The following is a 24,294-nucleotide window of genomic DNA, read 5'->3' as shown; positions in this document are numbered from 1 at the left end:
TCTCTGTTTCGTGTAAACTGCCCTGAGCCTCAGGGGTAGGCAGCAGATTAAAGCAATAAATCCTAAATCAGCCTAGTCAGGATCCAACTCAATTCTGTTCAGTGAGAAGAAAAGTGTTCTTCAGACCGTCTCATTAGATCTGAGCTGGCTATGCTGAGCAGATTACACTGTCCAAATAAGTAAGATGTTTTGCATCACTGTGATTTGGCACACAGCTCTTGAAGACTGTAAATTCACAGGGGTGGGAGCATTACTGGAATCCAAGTCTTTTTTCCCAGGCACTGACAAGAAGGAACCGAAATTCATACAGCAGAGGAAGTTGAAGAAATTGAGCATTCTTTGTTTCCAGGAAATGTCTGTGCTGGGCAGACCAGCAAAGCTGATGTGCAGAGTGGGCAATGTTTTTTGTGAGAATCCTGTGATTCATCTCCCCCCTTGACTTACAGAGATATTTCAGCTGGGATAGACCATCTGTATATTTTCTTCCACAGTTCTAGGTTTAAGACAAGTTACGCTGGGTGAGTGACAAACCTCAGTCATAAATGGCTGTAAAGTCCTTATCTTTGGTCTCCTTCCATTTGCTCTTCGTTTGTCGCATTCACATGATCTCCCACGCTCCCTCCGAGCGTGATCAAGGAGGGCAGATGCCTGTGGCTGTACACTATGCAGCTCTCACAAACTCCACGGATTACTCAAATTGATACTCTGGATTCCCTGACTGTCATCATTTCCTCCCCTCCCAAATTTACACCTGCAATAAATGAAGCCATCATTGTGAGGCAGGGAAGCAGACAGGCCCCTCTGTTCATGCCTGTATCTAGCTTTCCTTCCCATGGAACAATTGTAACACATTTTAATTCAATTTGTATTATTTTGTGTTCCCAGATGTGCTGTGTTGAGATCCAAATGTGCCTCAAAAGCAAGATAAAAAGGCAGGGGGAGAATCTCTCCAATAAAATAATGTAGAATTGTTCGCTTTATGCCCCTCTTTTCATTAGCCAAAAGGAACGAAACCACCTTATAACAGCCTTCCCTTCCTCTCCCCACCATAGGCACCCTGTGAGGTAGGTGGGGCTGAGAGAGCTTTGAGAGAACTGCCCTGCGAGAACAGCTCTAATAGGATAGTGAGGAGCCCAAAATCACGCAGCTGGCTGCATGTGGGAGTGGGGAATCAAATCCAGCTCGCCAAATTAGAAGTCAACACTCTTAACGATGACACCAATGTCCTGACAGAGCGGTTTCTCAGTGGAACAGGCTTCCTCGGGAGGTGGTGGGTTCTCCATCTGTGGAGATTTGTAAGCAGAGGCTGGAGAGCCATCTGATGGAGAGGCTGATTCTGTGAAGGCTCGAGGGGGTGGCAGGTGACAGTGGATGAGCGATAGGGTTAGAATCCTAAAGTTGAGAGGGATCTCCTGGGTCATCTAGTCCAACCCCCTGCATATGCAGGACACTCACAACCCGTTAGGTTATGAGTGTCCTGCGTAGTGCGGGGGGTTGGACTAGATGACCCCAGGAGGTCCCTTCCAACTCTAGGATTCTATGACCAGGCTGTAGATTGGGATCCCTGTTTTGTTTGCCTCTGCCTTCTGACCTAGATGAGTGACACCCCGAGAAAGGGCCTTTTCCCTCTTGGCAGCAAAAATCTAGAATTTCCTCCCCCGGGAGACTCATCGGCCACCCTGTCGTCGCTTGTGTTTGTTTCGGTTGGCATCCCGCCAATACTGGCTGCCGGGACTCCTAGTGCTGTTTGTGTGTGTTTTATCAAAAGAAGGCCACGCTTTCCCCGACTCCTGCTGTGGCAAATCTTTTTATTTTGATTTATGGCGCGACCAGCCTGGCGTCCCCCTCGGCCGCTTTCCAGCGACTCTGCGCGCGCCTTTTCCCGCCCTTTTCTCGCCCCCCCCTCGCCCCCTCCCCCACCCGGCCCTTTCTCCCGCGCGGCGGCTCGCGACCCCTGAGGGGAACTGGGCGTGGCTCCGACGGAGCGAGCGCAGGTGGGGGAGGGGCCCGTGAGGGGAACTGGGGGAGGGGCGGGGAAGGCGGGAAAGCGTCTCTCGCGCTCTGTGTAAGGCGCGTTCACACGAGACGGGTGCGGGAAAGGGTGTTCCTTTCTGTCCTGGTCAAAGGAGAAACGCGCACGTCTGTAGGCAGTAGCGCTTAGGTGAAAGGGGAAACACGCATATCTGAAAGTTTTGAGACCAACAACTTTTTATTCACGGGATGAGTTTTCGTGTGCATGCATGCTCCCTCCCATGCCATGTCTTGGATCGGAGGAGAGAAAAGGGAAGAGGAAAGGGAAGGCGACTGCGAGCCGCTTTGAGAATCCTTGGGGTAGAGAAAAGCGGCCTATAAAAGAGCCAGCTCTGAGGGAGGGAGCGTGCTCACGAAAGCCCATGGCTTGAATAAAACTTCCTTGGTCCTAAAGGGGCCTGACTGGACTCTGAAGGTGTTCTGCCGCTTCAGACCAGCATGGCTTTCCCCTGGAATCCAGAGGCTTCGCAATCTCCATGCTTAATTCTCTTTGGGTTTGGTTTTACTATTTCCTGTGGATCCTTTCTGGACAGCAGATGCTTTGTGAAGTCGTATCATTTTTCATAGAAGCTACACTACTCTTACTGCACACAGGCTAAAACCGTGAAATTGTTTCATTTATTATTTAATTCATTTATACCCCACCTTTCTTCCTTAGTGGAGACCAAAGTAGCCTACATCTGGGGATGCCAGCCTCCAGGTGGGACCTGGGGATCCCCTTGCATTATAGCTCATCTCCAGGCAACAGTGATCAGTTCCCTTGGAGAAAACGGCAGCTTTGGAGGGTGAGCTCCATGGTATTATACTCCACTGAGTCTCCTGCCCCCCTCAAATCCCACCTCCTGGCTCCACCCCCAGAATCTGCAGGTATTTCCCAACCCAGAGCTGACAACCCTACTGACATCATTCTCATCTTCACAACAACACTTTCACTCCCAAATGATGCATTTTCAGTCCACTTGCAACTTGCAAAGGGTTGTTGACATAGACTGAAACGGCATTATTTAGCATGTGTGAAAATTCATTGCTGAGTCCAGGAAATGGTAACAGAATAATCCTTGCTGCCATGTACATGGTTTATATATAGAAGCAACAGATAGTCCTGTTTCAAGATAATTCTTTCCTTCTCACTAGGCAACTGATTCTTATCACTTCCTCTGTCTTTCACTATTTAAACTTTTTGACAAGCAAGGACAGACCTGTGATCTTATTTTGAAGTTACACTGTTTCTTGTATGTTTTTTTATCTTGCAGTGCCACAACAAGAAAAGCAATCTGGTTTCTCAGTTGTGATATTGCAATTTTTTTTTGGTCAGTTAACAATGACAAGTAATCTTGAAAAGTCTGATGAAAATAGAAACAAGCGTAAAAAGGAAATAGAGGTGAGTTATTTGTAGCACTGGCTAGTACTTGGGTTTCCGTATCAGACCTATAGCATGGTGTTTGGTGTTCTGTTTTTATTTTTTAAAATCCCTGTCAGGCATGTGCATAGGGTTGCCAGGTCCCCTCTGATGGAGAATAGAGGGTAGAGTTTCCAGATCCAGGTTAGGAAACTCCTGGAGGTTTGAGGATGTAGTATGAGAAGGACAGGGACCTCAGTGGAGTACATATGCCAGGGAGTCCACCTTCTAAAACATCCATTTTCTACAAGGAAGTCTCTGAAGTCTGGAGATGAGCTGTAATTCTGGGGAATCCCTGGAGGCTGGTATCCCTTTATGTACTGGGGATCAGTGGAGAGCAAAGGACTGTATAAGGGCCTATTCATTTGTTCCAACATTTACCTGGTTATGTCTTCTTTCAACAGAATGAAACACCTGAAAATCTACCTTTTGAAAAAACAGATTTGTCCCTTTCTGAAAGCTCCCAGTTAGCTTACAAATCTGAAGCCCTGGAGATGGTTTTAAATGGTGATGTATGAAAAATAAATCAGCCATCCATACATTTCATTTAAAATCAATCTTTACATCCATTATTAATTAAAATGAATATTTATATTGACAGATACAAGCAAAGAAATCAGTATCCTGATATCAAAATATGCCCATATGCTGAGGCAAGTAAAATAAACTGATATTTTATAAATATTCTAGCAATAGGATTCAATGTAAAACGCAGAAGAGGTAAGCTATTCATAGAGTGCTGCAGTGCTGCTATATTGAAGATTTATGACAACATAAATCAGAAACTGAATTCTTCAGTTGTGTAGGACAGGGAAACCCAAAGTGGTGCCTGTGGACTCCATGATGCCTGCTGACACCTTTTCTGATACCTGCCAAATGTTTGTAGAAAGTGGGTGGGGCTGGGTAGGGCTTTTGCACAACAAGGCTTCTAACCAGACTACTGGAGATTTGATTGATTATGCAGAATTTAAGCTATTTTGTGGCTGGCTCGGCCTCCTGCAGGAGTCATTTTGTTGCTATACACATCATGGTGTGTCAGAATTCCAAATGTGCCTGCAGGCTAGAAAAAAAGCTGAGAACCCTTGGTATTGGAGCTAATTGATGCTGGGGGTGTTCATAAGTTCTATCACTGTTAGTAGTTTTAATTGATAATGTAATAATTGAAATGAGCAACATCATACTTTTATGCAGTTGGTTTAGAATAAAACAGAGAACCTACTTTTAAAAAATCTAGTGACCTTAAACATTGGTTCTGCACTGGGTGCTACATAAGCAGCAAAATTATTTATCCCATAAGCTACATTTCTTTTGAATATTACATTCTTCTTCAAGAAAGCATATTGCTTAATGTATGTAAACCACCATGATCCAGCTGTGCCGAGAATGGTGGTCTATGAATATAGATAAAAATAAATGTTATTTTTAAAAGACCTCTTCAGTATTGTTGAAATGTTTGTAAATACAACCAGAATTTCAGATACCCATTTTCACTGTAGCCTTCTTTTTGGGGTGGGGTGGGTAAATACAGTGAGAGAGCAGCAATGGATGCTTCTTATGTAGAGGAATTTGAAGGAATCTTGAAAGAAGCTGCTTCTGTAGAAAACCACCTGAAGCTGAAACAGGAGAGTCTGAGGCAAAGGCTGGCAGCAATTGCAAGTCCTCTGCAAAGTGAAAATGGATTGCCTGGCAAATGTCCTGAAATCTGATGTGCAAACCTGTTCCTCTATAACAGCCTTTTATTAACCTTGATTCTTGTAATTATATATTTTTTATTGGAATATATCCCAATTCTTGTCAAAAGATTGTAAACCTTCAGTATGAAAGAGTGTCAAAAGTTATAATGAAATAGTAATTATGACACAGATTTTAAAATGGCTGTGTGGAATTGGTTTCTTATGTTAAGGTCTATCTTCTGTAAGGTATTATCTTAAGGTTTGGTTGTGGATTTGTTTTCTGTTGTCTGCTACTCATAGAACAGGTTGGAGGAAAACAACAGAGATAATTATTTGGCTGAACTCAGAATTTTAAGTGAAGAACAGAGCTTGACAGTGACAGAGCTTGACAGTTGAAGTTATCAAGAAAATGAATTGTTTTGACTAACATTTTCCTGTTGTGCATGTAATTTAGCCAAACATGCTTAAGTTTCTGTAGAAGATAAGTATACAAATGCTAAATCACACACTGAAGTCTTTGAGAATTAAAAGTGTGTCCCTCTAGTTAGATCGTTGCCAGATACAATGATACATTTCTAATTCAATATCAGTTAAGTACCCTGTCAAAGGTTGGTCTTTATTGCTATGTAGTTAATTATTCTTTCACAGAGTGTTATTTTAGACTAATTGCAGATTCCATACATGAAAATAAAATTTAAAGGAAGCAAGAGAGTTCTAACAGTGATCTTATTTTGCCATGCATAGTATCTATCAAGACCTACCTGGCCAGGTCTTTGGTTGAGGCCAGAATGCAGGTGATTGAGTGGCCCCTCCATAGATATACCCATATATTTATATATATATATACCTCTATAACATCTATGTTCCATGTAGTATTCCTCCCTGAGGTGCTGGTGGGTGGGTGCTGGGTGGGTTGAATGGGAAGGGAGGGGGTAAGGGTCTTTTCTGCCGCTGGGTAAATTTTGGTAATTGTGGGGTTTTAATGGTTTCAGTTTTTACTTTGTGGGGGTTTTATCATCTGATTGTAACTCGTTGCTAGACGATCTCAAGAGCAGCGGGTTATAAATCAAATTATTAGTAATAATAATACTTGTTTCCAATAAAACTGTGCTTTCTTACTGATCTTTGCGTGGGTGAGGTGCAGAAGAGGCGGATGAGAGCAACCAGCAAGCCACACAGCAAGGAAATGTGCGGAGCCGAAGTAGCACTATCTCCTCCTCCAGTGCCCACCCGCACACCCACCTCCCTTCTCCCCAGGATGTTTTTTTTTTAAAGCAAACTGCCTGGAGTAACGCATTAAATCATCCAGGCAGAGCAAAAAATAACAAGAAAGAAAGAAAGAAAGAAAGAAAGAAAGAAAGAAAGAAAGAAAGAAAGAAAGAAAGAAAGAAAGAAAATTCCCCACCAGTTAACACACAAAGTATGCCTCACAAACCCGCCCCCCCCCCCAAAAAAAAAAATCAGGAACAAGGTTACTTTTGTAAAGCTTCAAAACTCATAATTCCAAAATGTGTGGTAGTAAAGTAATGCATCTATGTTATTTTTAAAAGACCTCTTCAGTATATATATCTTGATAGAGTGGAGGGCCTCCCTGGGAAATCCCTTAAAAGAAATGGGGGGCACTGAATAAGACTACTTAGAGACACCATTTTCAGTCCTTCACCGCTACGCCTTATTTCTTTACATGAAGGGGCAGAGGTGTTTTGCAGGTACATCCATTTAGCTCCTGTAGATGGATAGCAGACTGTTGGTTTATCACTTTCCTTAGAAGAAATTTTTATCATTATTTTAGTTGTATTTTTTGGGTATTAATGATTTATTGTAAGATGTTCTAAATTGTTGTTTTAATTGAAGTTTTATAATGTTTATTGCTGGGAGAGTTGGTATACAAATCAAATTAATAAATAATAAATAAAGACTGTACTTTTGCTGGCTACAAAGAGGCCACAAGTCTGGCTTCCTTGCTCTGATTAAGAATAGAAAGGAATTTGATGGCACAGAACATTTATTTCATTACAGATTGTCCCTGGATGTTTTGGGACAGTTCATGCTCATATTCTTTTGAAAATGTTAATTGGCAGGGAAGCTCATGCCGAAATTCATATTTTGGGTTTGTATTTATACAGCATTATGAAAGTGTTTAAAAACTGTGCCAGATACAAAAAGTGCAGTCATAAGCAGAATGCCTTCCTAAGTCCATTTATTGTGTTTGGATTTGCACTGTAAATAATTATTCAGTGTGTATAAAGGAAGAAAACATTAAAGGGACAATGTGCACACTCTTCTTTCCCTGATTTATTTTTAAAGGAGAAAGGTCTGTAGATAAATTCACTCCCTAGCACAGAGATATTTCTGTGTACTTCTGCAAAAGGCACCGTCAATTACTTTTGTACCAGCCTATCCCCATCATACATGTTCAGATTCCTGAGAAGGCTTTTATTCTGAAACGGAATATTCTGCCATCCCGTCTTTATTCTCCCTAATAGAGGCACTCTGCCATCTTGGGCAGAGAAAGCATACGGAGGCTACTTAGGATCTGCTTTGAACCCAGCATCACAAAGATGCTTTCCTATATTCTTTCATTCACCATCTTCCTAACTAAAAATGCGGCTGATTTCTTTTGGGTTTTACTCCAGTACATCCCAGGTAAGAGGTCCCCCCCCCCCCACGGTCTCCTAGGAACAGTGTATTGGCGACAGTGTTATTTAAAAGTGTCTGAGGCTGGGTAGACGTTGCGCATGTCTCTTTTGTACACACAACAAATAAGAGTTTGATTCTCAGGAATTGGGAGAATGCAAATTCAGAGGCTAGGATGTCATCGGCGAACTACTATCAACCTTCTTTGCAGCGTTGTTGCTAGCTGAACTCCCGGAGGCTTTCAGGCAGTTGTTCAAACCAAGGAGAGTTTACTGACTAAAGCTGTTTCTCCTGTTGCTGACCAAGGAATCAGATGAGTGGTTAGTTAAGAGCATATTTCTCATTGGAAATCCAGTGGGCTGGGCTCTGAATGTTCCACAGTTGTCTTATCGAGCAGCTACATTTGAAAGAGGCAGAACAAATGAGCTATTCATGCATAGCGTGAATACAGTTTGCTTGGTCAGAGCAAACTTTGGTGCAGTTATCTAAGTATTGTGTTGTGGTTAAGAGCTGTGGCCTCTGATCTGGAGAACTGGGTTTGATTCCCCATTCCTCCTCCACATGCAACCAGCTGGGTGACCTGGGGCTGGTTCCAGTTCTCTCAGAGCTCCCTCAGCCCTACCTACCTCACAGGGTGTCTGTGGTGGGGAGAGGAAGGTAATTGTAAGCTACTTTGAGACTCCTTTGGATAGAAAAATTGGGGTACAAGAAACCCAGCTCTCTAAATGCCTTGAGCAATGTTATTTTTTTCTTTGCATTTTGCTATATTCTACTTTGATATTAGTGTCTGTTTTTTTCTTTTGAGAATGAGAACTGGCTAAAATGTTTTGCATGTTGATTTATTTTTGTGTGAAAAAACTAAGCTAGTTAAGAGCCTCAGGATTATCCTGGACCCAATGCTACTGCTGGAGAACCAGGTTAACGCAGTTGCAAAGGATGCTTCCTTCCAACTTAATCTAGTTTTAAAAAATGGCAAGGAACCTGATACCTGAAGTCGCAGGTTTTAATAAGGTGGTTGAACTTTGGTTCATAACTGACACGCCCTTTCTGCACTCACTGCTTGCTTTCAATTACTGCAGAGTCAAGTTAGTCTCCCTTTAAACTGAATCCTGTCCCTGCATTCTGCACCTTTTAATTTAATACAGTTTTCAGTTGGGATTTACAGAGTATGTGTCCTGGGGAATCAAACCCAGAAAGAGTGGACACACTGGTTTTAGTAGGTAGAGATTCTTCTATCTGTAGTTATTGTTGGGAAGCCATTTCAGCAGGCCATTAAATCCTCATGCCTCTCCCACCTTCCGTGTTTAGAAAATCAAAGCCATTTCCTTCACCCACCCCCCAAATTGTTCCTGGCTGAAGTGGCTCAACTGGTTCTTCCAGCTTGGCTGCAGGTCTGAGTTGCTTCCCTGGCCTCTTCCTCCTCTGCTGGGCTGTGGCTCCCGCCCCCCCTGCCTGTCCTTGCTGAGCTCTGCTTTGCAAAACACCTAGCAAGGCCTGTGAGATGTGGAGGAGGGGGGGGGCTCCCTCACCTGCACACACAGCTGTTGCTGGTCAGGGCAGAAGTGAACACAGGTGGTTTGCCATTGCCTGTTTCTTCCTTACAACCTGGGACTTACTTGGTGGCCTCTTATCCAGGTACTAACTAGGGCTAACTCTGCTTAGCTTCCAAGGTCCAGCAAGATCCAGTTAACCTGGACCATCCAGGTCAAGCAGCATAATATTACAGTGAAGTTTATTTTTTCTTCTTCTCAGCCTCCAGTTTTAGAACCTCTGGGACTGTGCCTCTTCTTTGCCACAAGGGCAAAGTGATAGGGAACAGACAAAATGGCTACGCTTTTGAGATCTGACTTTTACCTATCCTTTGGCTTCAGCTGACGGGCACCAGGGTGCAGCTACAGAGAAACTCTGGCAGGGAGCTGGTTCTCACAGACACCGTGTACTCGGAACAGGCCTACTAACTAACAGAGACAAGTATATCCACCCAACCAGGGAACAAAAAGACATACAGTTCTAGCACATTGCTTAGTACCAAAGAAACTAGCCTCAGGCAACCTAATGGTCATTAATTAATGATTATAACGACCTGTGCCATCTTTGCACCCCGTTACTTTCTCGGCACTCCTCATGTTACACAGGAGCATGGCCGGACAGGAGAGGGATGGAGGGGATGTTACGTGTAATTGTATTGTAGTCAAAAAGTAGAAATGCTTTGTTTATGCACCTTGGTGTAGTGGTTAAGAGTGATGGCTTCTAATTTGGAGAGTGGGGTTTGATCCCTCACTCCTCCTCCACATGCAGCCAGCTGGGTGACCTTGGACCAGTCATAGTTCCCTCAGAGCTCTCTCAGCCCCACCTGCCTCACAGGGTGTCTGTTCCGGGGAGAGGAAGGGAAGGTGACTGTAAGCCCCTTTAAGACTCCTTTGGTTAGTGAAAAGTGGAGAATAGAAAAAAAAACCCACTTCTGTTTTCTTCTTCTCGAAGGGGCCTACATGCTCTGCCATTCTGGATTATTACTTCTAACAGAGGGCCTATTTCTCACCTGACGAATAAAGAATCTTTGCTTCTTCCCCTTGTTGGCCTGAATCACTTGGGACCCTCGGGGCACCACCAAGTTTATCAAACCTGATTCACTTTAGAACCTGCCGAGCCAGCTTTCAGAAGTTAGCTACCGGGCAGGGCCAGTTGGCCTCAAAATTACAGATGATTGAGGCAATTGGTAAGATCTGTGAATCTTTGGAACATTCAGCCTCCCAGGATTCTTTCACTTTGTCCCCATGCAATAATAGAAACAACCGCCTCATATAGGTCTCTGGGCTTCTGTTTGTTACAGTCACTTTCAGGCAGCTCCTGAGTAACACCACATCTCTCCACCACTACCTACTTTCTTTAATGGCAAAAAGTTCCAAAGGTAGTGTTTTGTGTGTGTGGCGGGCACAAGGGTATGAGGAAGGAAATTGGCACCAGAGGTGGGCAGAGAGGTTCCAAAATCCATACCTTCCTTTGCCAGCTTGGACTTGGATGTTTCTGGACAGATAGGAGCAAAGAACAGGTTGTGGTGGATTTTCCGGGCTATGTGACCATGGTTATGGTAGTTTTAGCCCCTAACATTTTGCCAGTAGCTGTGGCTGGCATCTTCAGAGGTAGGACACAAGAAGATGGAAATCTCTCTGTGCTAAGTGTCCTCCGGCTTAGAGCGGCCCTATGAATGAGGGACCTCCCAAACACGATGTTAACAGCCTCGCTTAGGTCTTGCAAACTGAGGGCCCCTATGGCTTCCTTGACTGAGTGGATATATTATATTTTTGCAACAATAGCTTTCAATAATAGAATAAGCTCCATGAATTATTGTTAAGACGCTTTGGGATTCCACCCCACCGCAAGACCGAAAAGCGGGGGTCAGCGCTTTAGCGAGTCAAAATGAAACGATGGTGTTACAAACATGTTCATCAGATGAAAGATCCTCGGGTCAATCCATTTCCCAGGGATTAAAATCGACATGGGGAATAAAACTGTGTTTGCACCTTCCCAATGCGAGAGCCAAAGGTTAATCTGTGCTCATGACAAATGGATTCGGACCAACTGCTCATTTCTTACATGCAGCCTTAAAGGGGAAATTAGCTAACCACTCTGTGGTCCTCGCAGTATTTCGACAGTGCTGTCCAATTAGGAAGCTACACAGAGATTCAAAGTCAATAAACAAGAGTTCAATTCGAAGAGAAAAAGGGGAGAAATCACAACTGTGGAATTAGCCGGATGAGTTTCTCATTTATCTCCCAGCTTCGTTCTTTCTGTGTATGAACTCTGTTCTTTGCTGCAAGGGCCCATTCCTTGAAATAGTCTCACTCGGTTGTCATTGTGTTGAAGCGACAGTGCAATTCCAACACTAGATAACCAAGGGTTATGTTGCATGGCCCGGTTCCCTCCTGCTGGTGTGCTAATCTCTCACTTTTGTTTGCACAGGTCTGAGTAGCCCCTCCCCGAGTCAGAGGCAGAATCTTGCCTCCCCGCCTCGGAAAGGCTTGGAATGTCTCGCATCCTTGTTTTCCACGGTGGAGGAAACACCCCAAAAAATACCTACGGTGGTCAAAGGGCAGATCCCCAAATGGCTCAAGGGGAAATTGATGAGGAATGGGCCTGGGAAGTATGAATTTGGGAAATATCAGTAAGTGCTGCTCCTTGTTGTTGGTTTTTCTGGCGCTTATTCATTCCAAACTGTAAATGCCTTATAAAGGCCAGTGTTAATCACAAAGAGGTTTTTGCCTTCCTGCTTGGTTTCCTGCAGGCAATTCTTGCTTGCTCTAGGTCAGGGGTAGCCAACCTGTGGTCCTCCAGATGCCCATGGACTACAGTTCCCATGAGCCCCTGCCAGCAAACCCTTGCTCTAGGTGACTATTTGCAAGCTTGACTGACAGGCATTCCATCCTCTGAACTGGAGGGAAGGACAGCAGAGGAGAAGCTGGCTTAGGGCGTGGCACCACCCTTCTTTCCATCTGATCTGCTTACTTAGGCATGAAAAAGACAAGTCACAGAGCAGGGGTCGCCAAGGGAGTGTGTGTTTCGGGGGGAGATAGCTATGAATATTTTGCATTGCACACAGGGTTGGGCTAGCGGACCCTTGGAGTTCCTTCCAGCCCTGTGTTTCTAAATCAATACACTGCTGATTGATACCCTTAAAGATAACCGTATTTTGCTTACTTCTTTTGGAAATATTTATTTTGCAAATATTTGAGACTGGCAAGGAAGAGGTGTTCTCAGTGATTGCAAATGGGGAAAAAAAAACACCTTGAAGATGTATATCCATTAGAATTGATTTTCCCCATCACCACCAGATGGGTGAAGCTATTCATAGAATCCTAGAGTTGGAAGGGACTTCCAGGGTCATCTAGTTCAACCACCTATAGACGCAGGAAATTCACAACTACCTGCCCATCCATAGTGACCCCAGTTCCATGCCCAGATGATGCCCCCTAGCCCGCCCCCGGAATGCAAGAAAGTGCCAAGCATGGACACAATGCCTTCTGCTCAGCCACTTACATTTGCCTAGAATCAGCATCTCTGTGAGGTGGCTCTCCAGCCTCTGCTTAGAAACGTCCAAGGAAGGAGGACCCATCACCTCCCAAGAAAGCCTGTTCCACCGAGGAACCCACTCTGAGTTCTTTAGGATTGGGTTTTAACTGTTTTAGATTGTTGGGTTTAAACGTTGTTTAGTGCTGCAAGGGCCCAGGAGCGGCAGTCGATAAATATGATAAATAAGTAAAAAAATTAAACAATGCAGTCTTAGAAAGGGCTGTGTGAGGTGATCCCCTAGGGCAGGGGTAGTCAACCTGTGGTCCTCCAGATGTCCATGGCCTACAATTCCCATGAGCCCCTGCCAGCATTTGCTGGCAGGGGCTCATGGGAATTGTAGGCCATGGACATCTGGAGGACCACAGGTTGACTACCCCTGCCCTAGGCTCCTGTTTCCTCTTTTGACAGTCTTTTTTCTCTCTGATGGAAGGCTCAACCATTGGTTTGATGGTGCTGCCCTGCTACACCAGTTCACGATCGATAACGGCGCAGTGACATACCAAAGCAAGTTTCTCAAGAGCGATGCCTATAAAAACAGCTTGGAGAAAAACCGGATCATGGCCTCTGAGTTTGGCACCCTGTCCATGCCAGACCCTTGCAAGAACATTTTTGAGCGGTTCATGTCAAAGTTTGAAGGAATGGGTAAGTCTCTTTCTTTGATCAGCTCCGTTCCCTCTTGAATTCAATGCTATAGCTTTTCACGAAAAAAAAATCTAAACAAAATTGTGAGCAACATCTCACCATTGTGTTGACATTCTTAACAGTGTTCCAACTGGAGCATACTTTCATTGCCTGCCATTGGGTGATCTCTGTCGCCTGGAGATGAGCTGTAGAATCAGGGGATCCCCAGGTCTCACATGGGAACTGGCATCCCTACACAGAATACTTGTTCCACTGTGACTCTTTCTGCATGCCCATAGTTGACTCAAGATCCAGGTAAAGGAGTTGGCTTAAGTACTTTCAAATCAGTGTGCCTGAGATGGCCAAGTATTTCTTTGGCTCCAAGGAAATCAACCACTGCCATGTTGATAACCACTCCAGGAAGTGAGCCAAGAGGAGGAATACATTTAACAGTCTAAACTGCTCCTCCTTCCATGTCCAGTCCCAGCTGCTAGGGAGCCCCCCCCCCCCCCATCCTCTGGCAGTTCACAAGAGGTCAGCGCATTCAACAAGGTGATGTGTTTTTCCTACGTGCACCCAGGCCACTTCAGTGGGCCCCATGTGTTTCAGACCACTCTCACAAACTAAAGTAGGACTTTTCCTCTAGATGCCACCGACAACTGCAACGTGAACTATGTGATGTACAAAGGGGACTACTATGTCAGCACAGAGACCAACTTCATGCACAGGTTGGATGTGGAAACCCTGGAGTCAAAAGAGAAGGTAAATGAGGCAGGGTAGCCACAGCAGAAGACAGAATCAGGATACAGGATGATCTTGACAGGCTGGAAAACTGGGTTAAAATGAATTCCAACAGTGAAAGATGTAAAGTTCTGCATGTAAGTAGGAAAAATCAAGTGCATCATTATAGGATGGGGAAGACTTGTCTTGGCAGTAGTGCATGTGAAAAGGATCTTGGGGTCTTAGTAGACCAGCACTGAACATGAGTCAGCTCTGTGACTCGGTGGCTAAAAAAGCAAATGGGATTTGGGGGCTGTATCAGTAGAAGTATTGTGTCCAGACTGCATGAGGTGATGGTACTGCCTCACTTGGAGTCCTGTGTTCAGCTTTGGGCACTACAATTGAAGGATGTAGACAAACTGGAGCGAGTCCAGAGGAGGGCAATGAAGATGGTGAGGAGTTGGAGACCAAGGCGTATGAGGAAAGGTTGAGGGCTCTCTAGCCTGGTGAAAAGATGACTAAGAGACGACAGGATAACCATCTTCAAGTACTTCAAGGGCTGTCACGTATAGGATGGAGCAGTTGTTTTCTGTTGCTCCAGAGCTTCAAACCAGAACTAATAGGATGAAATGAATTCAAAAGAATTTTCGGCTAACCATCCAGAAGAAGTTCCTGACAAAGCTGTCCCTCAGTGGAACAGGCTTCCTCAGGAGGTGATGGGTTCTCCTTCCTTGGAAGTTTTTGAGCAGAGTCCAGATAGCCACCTCAAAGAAATGCTGATTCTGTGAATTTAGGCAGATTGTATGTGGGTGGGCAGAACGGATTGTGTCCATGCTTGGCTTTTGTGGCCCTTTCTTGCATGCCCAGGGAAATGGGTTAGGAGGTGAATTTTCTCCAAGCCAGACTGGCAAGGGATTCTGGTTACTTTTTTTGGGGGGGGGGTATCATCTGGGCATGGAATTGAGGTCACTGTGAGTGGTCAGGTGAATTTCTTGCATTCTGCAGGGGGCTGGACTTTGATGACCCTGGAGGTCCCTTCCAACTCTGTGATTCTAGGATTAGGGTCTCAGATGGGGGATCATCATAATCACCATCATCTTTACTCTTATAACCTGCCCTCCCTGTGAGGCTCAGGGCACGTAACATCCACAGTAAAATACAGTCATAAAGGAACATTAGAACACATGATAAATTAGTTAAAGCATTGTACAGGAATCCCATTCTTCTGCCAATTGATGTAGCTATTGAGGGGGGTTTCTTTCTTTGGGTAGATGGATCCGCTCTTCATTTTCTGTCAACTGTTTCCCCAGGGAGGCTAGCTGTCCGATATGATTCCTGACCTCAGCCGTAGGCCTGATGGAATAACTCTGCCTCACAAGCCCTGCGGAAATGATTAAGGTCCTGCAGGGCCCTGATCTTGATTGGCAGAGCACTCCACCAGGCCAGGGCCATTGCTGAAAGAGCCCTGGCCCAGATTGAGGCCATGTCACCTCTTTGAGGCCAGGGACCCTGAGCAGATTTTGGTCTGCTGCTTGTAATGATCTTGGGTCAAGGTCTTTCCAGATGAGGGGTCACAGCATTTCCAGACTGGCGTCCACAGTCCGTCAGGGCAAATTCGGTGGATGTTAGGAGTAATCCGTGCTGATGGAGACGCCACCTTGGACTGAGCTCAGTTTGGGGTTGAGGCCACAGAGGCATGATGGGAAAATAAGAGGCTTGCGTACTGAGGTGGTGGAATAAAACGAGCCACTTCCATTTGCAGGTGAGGAATTGCATTTTGAAATGCTTCCCCAAGATACACAAATCAGCGCAGGTAGACAATTAACACACCAGGTCCTGCAGGTAATTGTTAGCCGAAAGGCCCATTTATTGAATCTTAGTGCCAGTAGGCCAAATACCCAAATAGCCACGAGCAACGGCACATCCAATTGATGCTGAGGTTGGGGAAATGCTTTGAAGCTGTCAAGAGCTTTCTCTCGGAGAGACGAGCATCTTTGCCTTTGCAGGTGGATTGGTCAAAGTTCGTTGCAGTGAATGGGGCAACTGCTCACCCACATTACGAAGCGGACGGAACAGCGTACAACATGGGCAATTCGTACGGGCCACATGGTGAGGCCAGTGGGTTCAGGGGGGGGGGGCTCCAGCTGAGTTCCTTGATGCTTGCCTGGGGATCTCTTTGTCTCTGTTCGTAGGCAGGGTGCAATACACCCGCTTTGTCAAGCTCATCATTTGTGGAGCTTCTCTCATGTGTTCTTTACCAGGTCCTTTTTTCTGTAGCGGTGCTCATAACATGCTTAGAAGTAAATAACTGAGCGCATGCTCTGAACAGAAGCTGAAGTATTCTAGTGTCAGAAGCAGGAAGGATGCAGCTTGCAGGAGAGCGGGTTTATTTACACCCCCTGTGTATGACCCTATGCACCTATGAAATGGCCTTCTGCTGAAATGGCCTTCTGCTTGTCCTTCTGTCCCCATTGCAGTGGCCCTTCACAACAGTGTCACATGCACATGAAACTGCCTCTTCCTGAATCAGACCCTTGGCCCATCAAGGTCCATGTTGTCTACTCAGACAGGAAGTAGCTCTTGAGGGTCTCAGTTGGGGGGGGGGGTCTCTCATGTCATTCTGATTCTGTGAACTGAGGCAAATTGTGAGTGGGTGAGCAGAAGGGACGGTGCTTCGCTCTTGTGGCCCTTCCTTACATACCAATCACCACTTTGGGATCAGGCAGTGAATTTCTTTCAGGTCAGACGGGCAAAGGATTCTGGGTTGGGGGGGGCAACTTCTGGGCATGGAACAGGGGCAATTGTAGGTGGGCAGGTAGCTGTGAATTTCCTGTACTCTGCAAGGAGTTGGCCTAGATCACCCTGGAGGTCCCTTCCAACTCTATGATTTTATGCTTGATTACTGGATCCTTTTTAGCTGGAGATGACAGGGGTTGAACCTGGGACCTTCTGCAGGCCAAGCAGATGCTCTACCACTGTCTTGGCCCCTCCCCCTCTCTTTTACTGAATCAGCTTCTTGCTCCACCAAGGACAGTAACATTAATTTGGGACAAAGGGACAAAGAACAAAATCTGTAGAGGAGAAACTGGTAAGGCTGAGGGAAGTAACTGGAGCATTTACTGACTCCTAACCACCAGCTTGCAATGATGAGAAATTTTCTTCCAGTCCCCAGAGAAACTGTCCATGCCTTGTGTGGTTGAGGCTTAGGCAGACTGGCTACAATTCCTCCAGCAGTTTCTTGAATTTGTTGACCGTTCACTCAAGTTGCTCCCACTGCATTCCCTTCTGCCCATATTTCTCAGGCCACATGAATTGCAGGCAAAGTTGTCTGGTTATTTTCATTACAGAAAACATTGGGGGGGGAGGGGGCTAAGAGGATGTAGGAGACACACATGGGAGGGTTGCCAGTAGCATGAATATCCAAATAACCATGTGTGAGAGCCAGGGTGGTGTAGGAAGGGGAAGGGGTTTGCCAGCTGCTTTGGGACTATTTTGGGTAGTGAAAAGTGGGGTATAAGAAATCAACCCTTCTTCTCATGAAATCTTGTACCACTAATATCTGCTGGGGCTACATTCTATCAAGCCACGGTTGTTTCACACAGGTTTAGTATGTGCCCATACAGGTGCCTTTTAGGAAGCTAGAAATCCTGTTTTGAGTATAACTCATTTCCATGCATGGGTGTTCGACCAGCATTGATGCACAGAGCTGCAGGAGCCAAAGAAGACTGTGCAGCTCATATGTTTGGTTTCCTGCAAATTGGCATGAGGAGACGTGCTTTCCCCCTGAACCTTTTTTGGATTCTTGCTTACTTCAGTAGCGTCATGGAAAAGACTGCTTTGGGGCAGTGCCATTTACACCAGCTTAGTTATGCTCTTTTGGCACAGAACTGCTCCTGTCACAAGTTAATAACGCCGATTTTAAACAGAGGATTGGCCCCGAACCGGGAAGTGTTTTGAAATCCACAATGATGATCTAAGAACATACCAAGTATAGCAACCTTTCCTGGTGGAACAGTTAGATTCGAGTCCAGTAGCAACTCTGAGGCCAAGATTTTTGGGGTATGAATTTTGGAGAGTCAGAGTTCCCTTTGTAGATACTAAAAGTGCTAGGAAGTGACATGGATCACCAGTAGAGCATCTGCTTGGCATGAAAAGGTCTCAGGTTCAGTCCCCAGCATCTTCAGCTAAAAGGAGCAGGTGGGAGATGATGTGAACGGCCTCTACCTGAAACCCTGGAATGCTGCTGCCACTCTCACTAGACAAGACCAAGGGTCTGATTCAGTATTAGGTTGCTTCCTGTAGTTCATGTCAGCCCCACGCCAGTGGCTCAGTACCAAACCCCCAAATCCACCAGGAGCTATGGCCAGAATTGTTCTTAACAGATGTGCTTTCTGCTTTCCAGGTTCAAACTATAACATCATTAGGATCCCCCCAAAGAAGACTGGTCCTAAGGACACCAGTCTGCAGGGTGCAAAAGTCCTGTGCACCATTCAGCCGAAAGAAAGGATGAAGCCCTCCTATTACCACAGTTTCGGTGAGCACCTCCCTCCTTCGAATGGAAACTCCTGTACTTCCGGTAGAATGGTCGGAGAAGTTTATGACAGAAAGAAGGGGAAACCTCTTCTGTTTCACAGCCAAGGCAAACAGAAGGCTGGAATGCCATAAGCATAGGCTGCGTTCTCTGAAATGGGGGCAAGGGAGAGGATTATGCAGATGGGTGGAGGGGCACCCTGTCCATAGCTGTTAGCTACAAAGGCTTCGTGGAATCTCTGCATTCTGAGGCAGGAATATCAGTTATTCTGCACCAATGGTGGGAGATGTCCTTCCCCTACATGCCTTGTTTGTGGGCCTCTGAAAGAGTGCTGGAGTCAAGGGGCCTTTGGTTGGGCTTCCTATTCCTATAATATTCCTTTATAAAGGGATAGTCAAGTGACTTTGGACTCATAGTCACCCTATGAATTACGTTACAACGTTATATGTAATGTTTTCTGTATAGTTCTTCTGTAGTTCTTCAGTTCCATGTAAACCGCCCTGAGCCTTCGGGGAGGGAGGGATATAAATGTGAAAAATAAATAAATACATTAATTAATTACCTCCAAAATGTCCTGTCTAAACAACCTTACTATGGTTTCCTTGGCTGGGTCAACCCAACTTCCTGAGTCTTCCTCTTTTCCAGCTGCCTTCCATTTTTGCTAGCATTTTAGTTTGTTTCCGGACAGTCTTGTCTTTTCATGATTGGATCAAACTACAATGGCCTCTGTTTAGTCATTTTAGCTTCTAGGCAGATTCGGTCTGGATTTGATCTAGAACCCACTTATTTGATAGCAGTAGGCAAGGACAAAAGTCCAGGAGCACCTTAAAGACTAACAAAATTTGTGGCAGGGGATGAGCTTTCATGAGTCACTGCTCACAGACTCTGCTAAAGACCAACTCAACTCCCCCTCTTGGTGTGTCTCCCCTTATTTGTGGCCGGCCACAATCTCTGTAAAACTCTCCATAGTGGGACCTAATTCCTATGTGCATAGTGAGAGCTTGTGTAGAAATAATGGAGTTCACTGAGTAAATTTACTTTATTCTAAGCATTATATGCCGGTCGTTGGGTCATCTGACATTTCTGGGCTAGAAGCAATGGTCATGCCTGTGGGAGGAAAGTTCCAAAAACCAAAACCAAAACCGCCACGTATGCAAATACTTCACAAACATTCTTAGACTTGCGAATACTTGAAGGACAAGACTGGAATTCCGGATATTTCCTGTTTCGCTGATGCTTCTTTACATGCCCAAAATATTGCCCAGGCACCACTACAGAGAAGGAGGGCCTGCTGGCCACAGAAGGAGTAGATCAATTTATTGTGAGGACTGGGCAATGTTTTGGACAGAAGAAGAATGTTTGTCAAGTCTAATATCCAACATTTGCAAGTTTGTAAAAGCCAGTGAAGCTATGGATTGTAAGCTGGGCATGGTGCCATTTTTGAGACACTGTGCCAGAAAAGAAGGGGGGAAAAAACTTTGGGGGTTGTGTCTACACCTGTCACTTCAAGCACTGTGGACTCAATTTGCATGTTGAATATGAACTGATGGCTTTTGACATATATATATATATATTTGTATTGATACTGTCAGAATTCTTGAGTATATATATATATACACACACAATGTACCGTTGTTTAGATTGTGGGAGGAAAGTTAGAGGTAGGCTGTCAGTTGTCTGAAGAGCGCAATTAAGCAGTTGTGGCAGAAGGAGAAATAGCAGGGCTTAGAATCAGGGCTGGAGGCCACATACCCTGAGGTGGGGCAGCTGCCAGGACCCAGGCTGCTGACCCTCGACTCCTGCGTCTCCCCTGGGGCCTGCACCCACACCTCTCCCCTGTCTGCTGGGCCACTGGGCTTCCGAGCAGTGCTGGAGATGGGCCTGTGGGGTATGTACAGCATTTCTGTGGCACCGCTGGGGAAATGTCAACGGAGAGGGCCTGCTAGAGTTCAGGCAGCTTTGATCACAGATGGCGGAAGAGCCTGTGAGTGGCTGAGGAAGGAGGCACATGGATGGGGGTGGGGGTGGCAAAAGGGCGTGTGTGCTCGTAGTGGGCAGGGAGAAGACCTTGAGCACTTTTGGTCCCTCAGGACCAGCCCTGCTCAGCCCTGTCATTTTTGGCTTCCAGGAATGAGCAAGAACTACGTGGTCTTCTTTGAGCTGCCTCTCAAAATCAGCATGTGGAATCTCATCACGGCCAAGTGTCGCGGAAGGTCCTTCTTGGACGGGATCAGCTGGGAACCCCAACACAATACCCGCTTCTACGTGGTGAACAAGGCCACTGGGGAGGTAGGTCTTTGCCAGGGTAGGCCTTGGGTGAAAAGCGGCCCCCGCTCGGGCTTTCCAAGGAATCTCATGAGAACTCAAGAGCCCTCGGCGTGATCACAGACATGCGAGCTCTGTCCAGACATCAGTCCAGGGAGGCGGTGGGTAGAACCCTACTTGCATGTCTTGGGTGTTCTTCACACAGGTCCTGCCCGTGAAGTACTTTACGAGGCCCTTGATGTCTTTCCATCAAATCAATTGCTTTGAAGATGGAGGCTGCCTCATCCTTGATCTTTGCAGTCAAGAGGATGGGAGAGTCGTTGAGATGTTCCGGCTGCAGAACCTCCGCAAATCAGGAGAAGCCCTGGACCAGGTAAGACTCTGAGGGTGCTCTTGAATACAAGGCCCGTTTCAAGGACAGAGGTTCATTAAACATTTCAGGGTGCTCATTGTGTTCCAGATGTATAATTGTACTTTTGTGTCCATCTGTATTCTTACCCACGCCTTCTTGGTTGTGGCATCATGGCTTTCTCCCTAAGAAATCTTGTGAGTTGACTCTGATTCTCCCGTTCAAAGCCCTAAACCAGGGGTAGTCAAACTGCGGCCCTCCAGATGTCCATGGACTACAATTCCCAGGAGCCCCCTGCCAGCATTCGCTGGCAGGGGCTCCTGGGAATTGTAGTCCATGGACATCTGGAGGGCCGCAGTTTGACTACCCCTGCCCTAAACGGTCTGGGAGCCCCATATCCACGGGACTCCTTCTTCCACAAAGAGCACCGTGACTGAACAATCAAAACTGGCTCAGGGCCCACAGCTCTAAAGAAGTAAAACTGGCCTCACCCAGGATCAGGGATTTGCTTAGGGAGATCGGGGCCCCCTGGAACTTAAACAAGTCCGGAGGGTGTGTAATAGAGAGCTGCTGCACCAGGCCTGTGGTCGAGGCCAGGAAACTCACATCACGAAGGTGCTGGCCTCCCTGGCTGAGAACTCGGTTGGAGGACATGGGTCTAAGAAAAACCTGCCCAAACACTAACCAAGCCCCCTCCTAATTATAATGAGGAGGAGGCTTTTAACTTAAATTAACTTATGTTTAAAACCTAATCCTAATGTTTTGTTTTATTTTGCATTTATGGAGCTGATTAGGGAAGGGTGGGCTATAAGAATAAAATATAATAATAATAGTTGCTGAAAGCATACTGCAGCTGCAGCAGAAGGCTAGTTTCATTCAAAAGGCAGCAAGCTGAACTGCCATTGCTGTTTCAACATTTCCTGCAGCTGAATCCTTTGATACTTTAACTAGCACTGTCAGTGAGGATCAAATTCTTATGGTGTGTGTTGCGGCTTATTTCTGCTTTTTCCGGAGTTTGATGCCAGAACCTCTCTTCCTCGGTTGGAGTGCAAGACAAGTGAGAAGAGAGCCGAGCCGGGAAGCGAGGCCAACTGTGGTGTCTCCCTAGCGGACACTTCCTCTTCCGTAATCTTCAGAGTTCATCCCTTTCTTTCTGTCTCTTTGGCAGGTCTATAACACAATTGCACCGGCAGCTCCGTGGCGCTTTGTGCTCCCCCTCCAAGTGAATGCCAGTACTCCCACTGGACAAAACCTCAACTCCTTGTCCTATTCAACAGCCAAAGCTGTGAAAGAGTCAGATGGGAAGGTATGGGCTGTCTTCATACTGGGGGGGGGGGGGAATAACTATGTGGAATAACTATGACCTGCTTCATGTAAGGACCACAAGTCACTGAAGCCACTTTCAGAACGGGATTTCGTGTTGCTTCCTTTTCCAGATCTGGTGCACGCACGAATGTCTACATGATGAGACGCTAAAGGAAGTAGGAGGCGTGGAATTCCCACAGATTAATTATGCCCGGTGCAGCGGGGTGAAATACCGTTACTTTTATTGCTGTGGGTTTTGTCATATAGTTGGAGACTCGTTGGTTAAGCTTGACACAACAACTAAGGAGATTAAGGTGAGATCCCTGGCAGCTTTGCTGTGGGCTAAATATAACCTCAGTTCTTGGGGGGGGGGGAGGGCAGGGAGATACAGCTGCACACTTGAGTTTGGGAACCTGCTGAAGATCCAGGGGTGGTTTTGGGAAGAAGAGTTGGTTTTTTTATACCCGGTTTTTCACTACACAAAGGAGTCTCAAAGCAGCTTACTATATCCTTCCCTTCCTTTCCCCACAACAGAGACCCTGGGAGGTAGGCAGGGCTGCGAGAGCTCTGGGAGAACTGTGACTCATCCAAGGTCACCCAGCTGGCTGCATGTGGAGGAGTGGAGAATCAAACCTAACTCTCCAGCTTAGAGGCCACCACTTTTAACCACGTTACCACGCTGGTTCTCCAATGGGAGGGTGTCAGCAGGAGGGTTGCTAGCTCCAGGTTGGGACATCCCTTTTGATTTCGAATTTGGAGCCTGGGGAGGGGAGGGCTCTCAGTCAGGTACGGTGCCACAGAGTCCATCCTTCAAAGCAGCCGTTTTCTCCCGAGGAACTGATCTCTGTCGTCTGAAGATCAGTGATTCAAGCCAGGTTAGGGGAGAGACAGCTTTCCAAAGCTGCATTGAAAGCCACTGTTGATCCCTTTTTTTGGCCTGCCAGGTGTGGAAAGAGAAAGACGCTTATCCTTCTGAGCCGGTGTTTGTGCCGAATCCTACAGGTACCGGAGAAGACAGTGGAGTCATCCTGTCGGTGGCGATCACACCCAAGGTAGTCGAGTTTTCACTGCTCACAAAAGGTTCGCTGTTTGAACCTTAAGTTGTTGGCCACTAAAATCCTGTTGCATTATGCCCTCTAGTGAGGTCTGTGCTTCTAAGGCCCAGGGCTTGGTATAGCTCACTTACCCTCCTGCCTTTCACCTTTCACTCGAGTCGTTCTAATTTAACACACCGTCTGTTAAAGAAGAGCCCTGTCAGTGAATATTCTGGGTGAGAAACAGCTGAATTTGAATCCAGTAACGTCTTGGAGTCAACAAAATATTGGGGTATCAGCTTTCTTGAGTCAAAGCTTACTTCCACGGGTATGAGCTGGAACTGGGGGAGAAAGCAGCCACCGTTTGATTGTACCCGTCTTTCCTGTTCCAGAATCAAGGTGCTTTCCTGCTCGTTCTCGATGCGGAGAAATTCACCGAATTGGGCCGGGCAGAAGTGCCGGTGAAGTTTGCCTACGGTTTCCACGGCATATTCATCCAGGAGTGACAGGGATTCCGTCCGTGGGTGGCCGCGTAACAGCAAGACCCCAGAACACTTTGAACCTCAAGGATTCACCCCTTTGTGGCCTTGGATAAAGTCAGTCTGTGCCTTGCTTTCCTTGCCTGTCCAGTGGTGTTTGAGAACTGCCCTGATCCACAGAGG

General features: G+C 46.1%; 2 protein-coding genes across 8 annotated transcripts in view; both read left to right on the top strand.

The window, feature by feature from the left end:
• The window catches only part of LOC143821745 (carotenoid-cleaving dioxygenase, mitochondrial-like), a 45,815-nt gene extending 21,571 nt beyond the window's left edge, over positions 1 to 24,244 (top strand). The window contains exons 1-12 of one of the 5 annotated variants that reach the window (XM_077306081.1): positions 7,583 to 7,749; positions 11,701 to 11,902; positions 13,238 to 13,449; positions 14,075 to 14,190; positions 16,155 to 16,257; positions 18,551 to 18,682; positions 20,808 to 20,968; positions 21,150 to 21,317; positions 22,462 to 22,599; positions 22,730 to 22,912; positions 23,543 to 23,650; positions 24,025 to 24,244. In XM_077306081.1, coding sequence (XP_077162196.1) covers positions 7,665 to 7,749; positions 11,701 to 11,902; positions 13,238 to 13,449; positions 14,075 to 14,190; positions 16,155 to 16,257; positions 18,551 to 18,682; positions 20,808 to 20,968; positions 21,150 to 21,317; positions 22,462 to 22,599; positions 22,730 to 22,912; positions 23,543 to 23,650; positions 24,025 to 24,138 — 1,722 coding nt within the window. In that variant the 5' untranslated portion in view covers positions 7,583 to 7,664 and the 3' untranslated portion in view covers positions 24,139 to 24,244. The other 4 variants (XM_077306084.1, XM_077306083.1, XM_077306082.1 and 1 more) reach the window with 4 other exon arrangements.
• Positions 440 to 5,810, top strand: TEX12 (testis expressed 12). 3 transcript variants are annotated; one of them, XM_077305551.1, is made up of 5 exons: positions 440 to 518; positions 3,285 to 3,412; positions 3,835 to 3,937; positions 4,032 to 4,083; positions 4,959 to 5,810. In XM_077305551.1, exons 2-5 carry the CDS (start codon positions 3,353 to 3,355, stop codon positions 5,134 to 5,136), a joined length of 393 nt encoding a protein of 130 aa, XP_077161666.1. In that variant the 5' UTR covers positions 440 to 518; positions 3,285 to 3,352; the 3' UTR covers positions 5,137 to 5,810. The 3 variants fall into 3 exon arrangements, with proteins under 3 accessions (XP_077161666.1, XP_077161665.1, XP_077161664.1); XM_077305550.1 differs by lacking the exon at positions 440 to 518 and adding an exon at positions 1,948 to 1,994; XM_077305549.1 differs by lacking the exon at positions 440 to 518 and adding an exon at positions 2,047 to 2,161.
• Positions 24,245 to 24,294: the final 50 nt, after the last annotated feature.

This window comes from Paroedura picta, chromosome 12 (genome assembly GCF_049243985.1).
Source record: "Paroedura picta isolate Pp20150507F chromosome 12, Ppicta_v3.0, whole genome shotgun sequence".
NCBI lineage: Eukaryota > Metazoa > Chordata > Lepidosauria > Squamata > Gekkonidae > Paroedura > Paroedura picta.
This window is presented reverse-complemented; position numbering and strand designations above follow the sequence as displayed.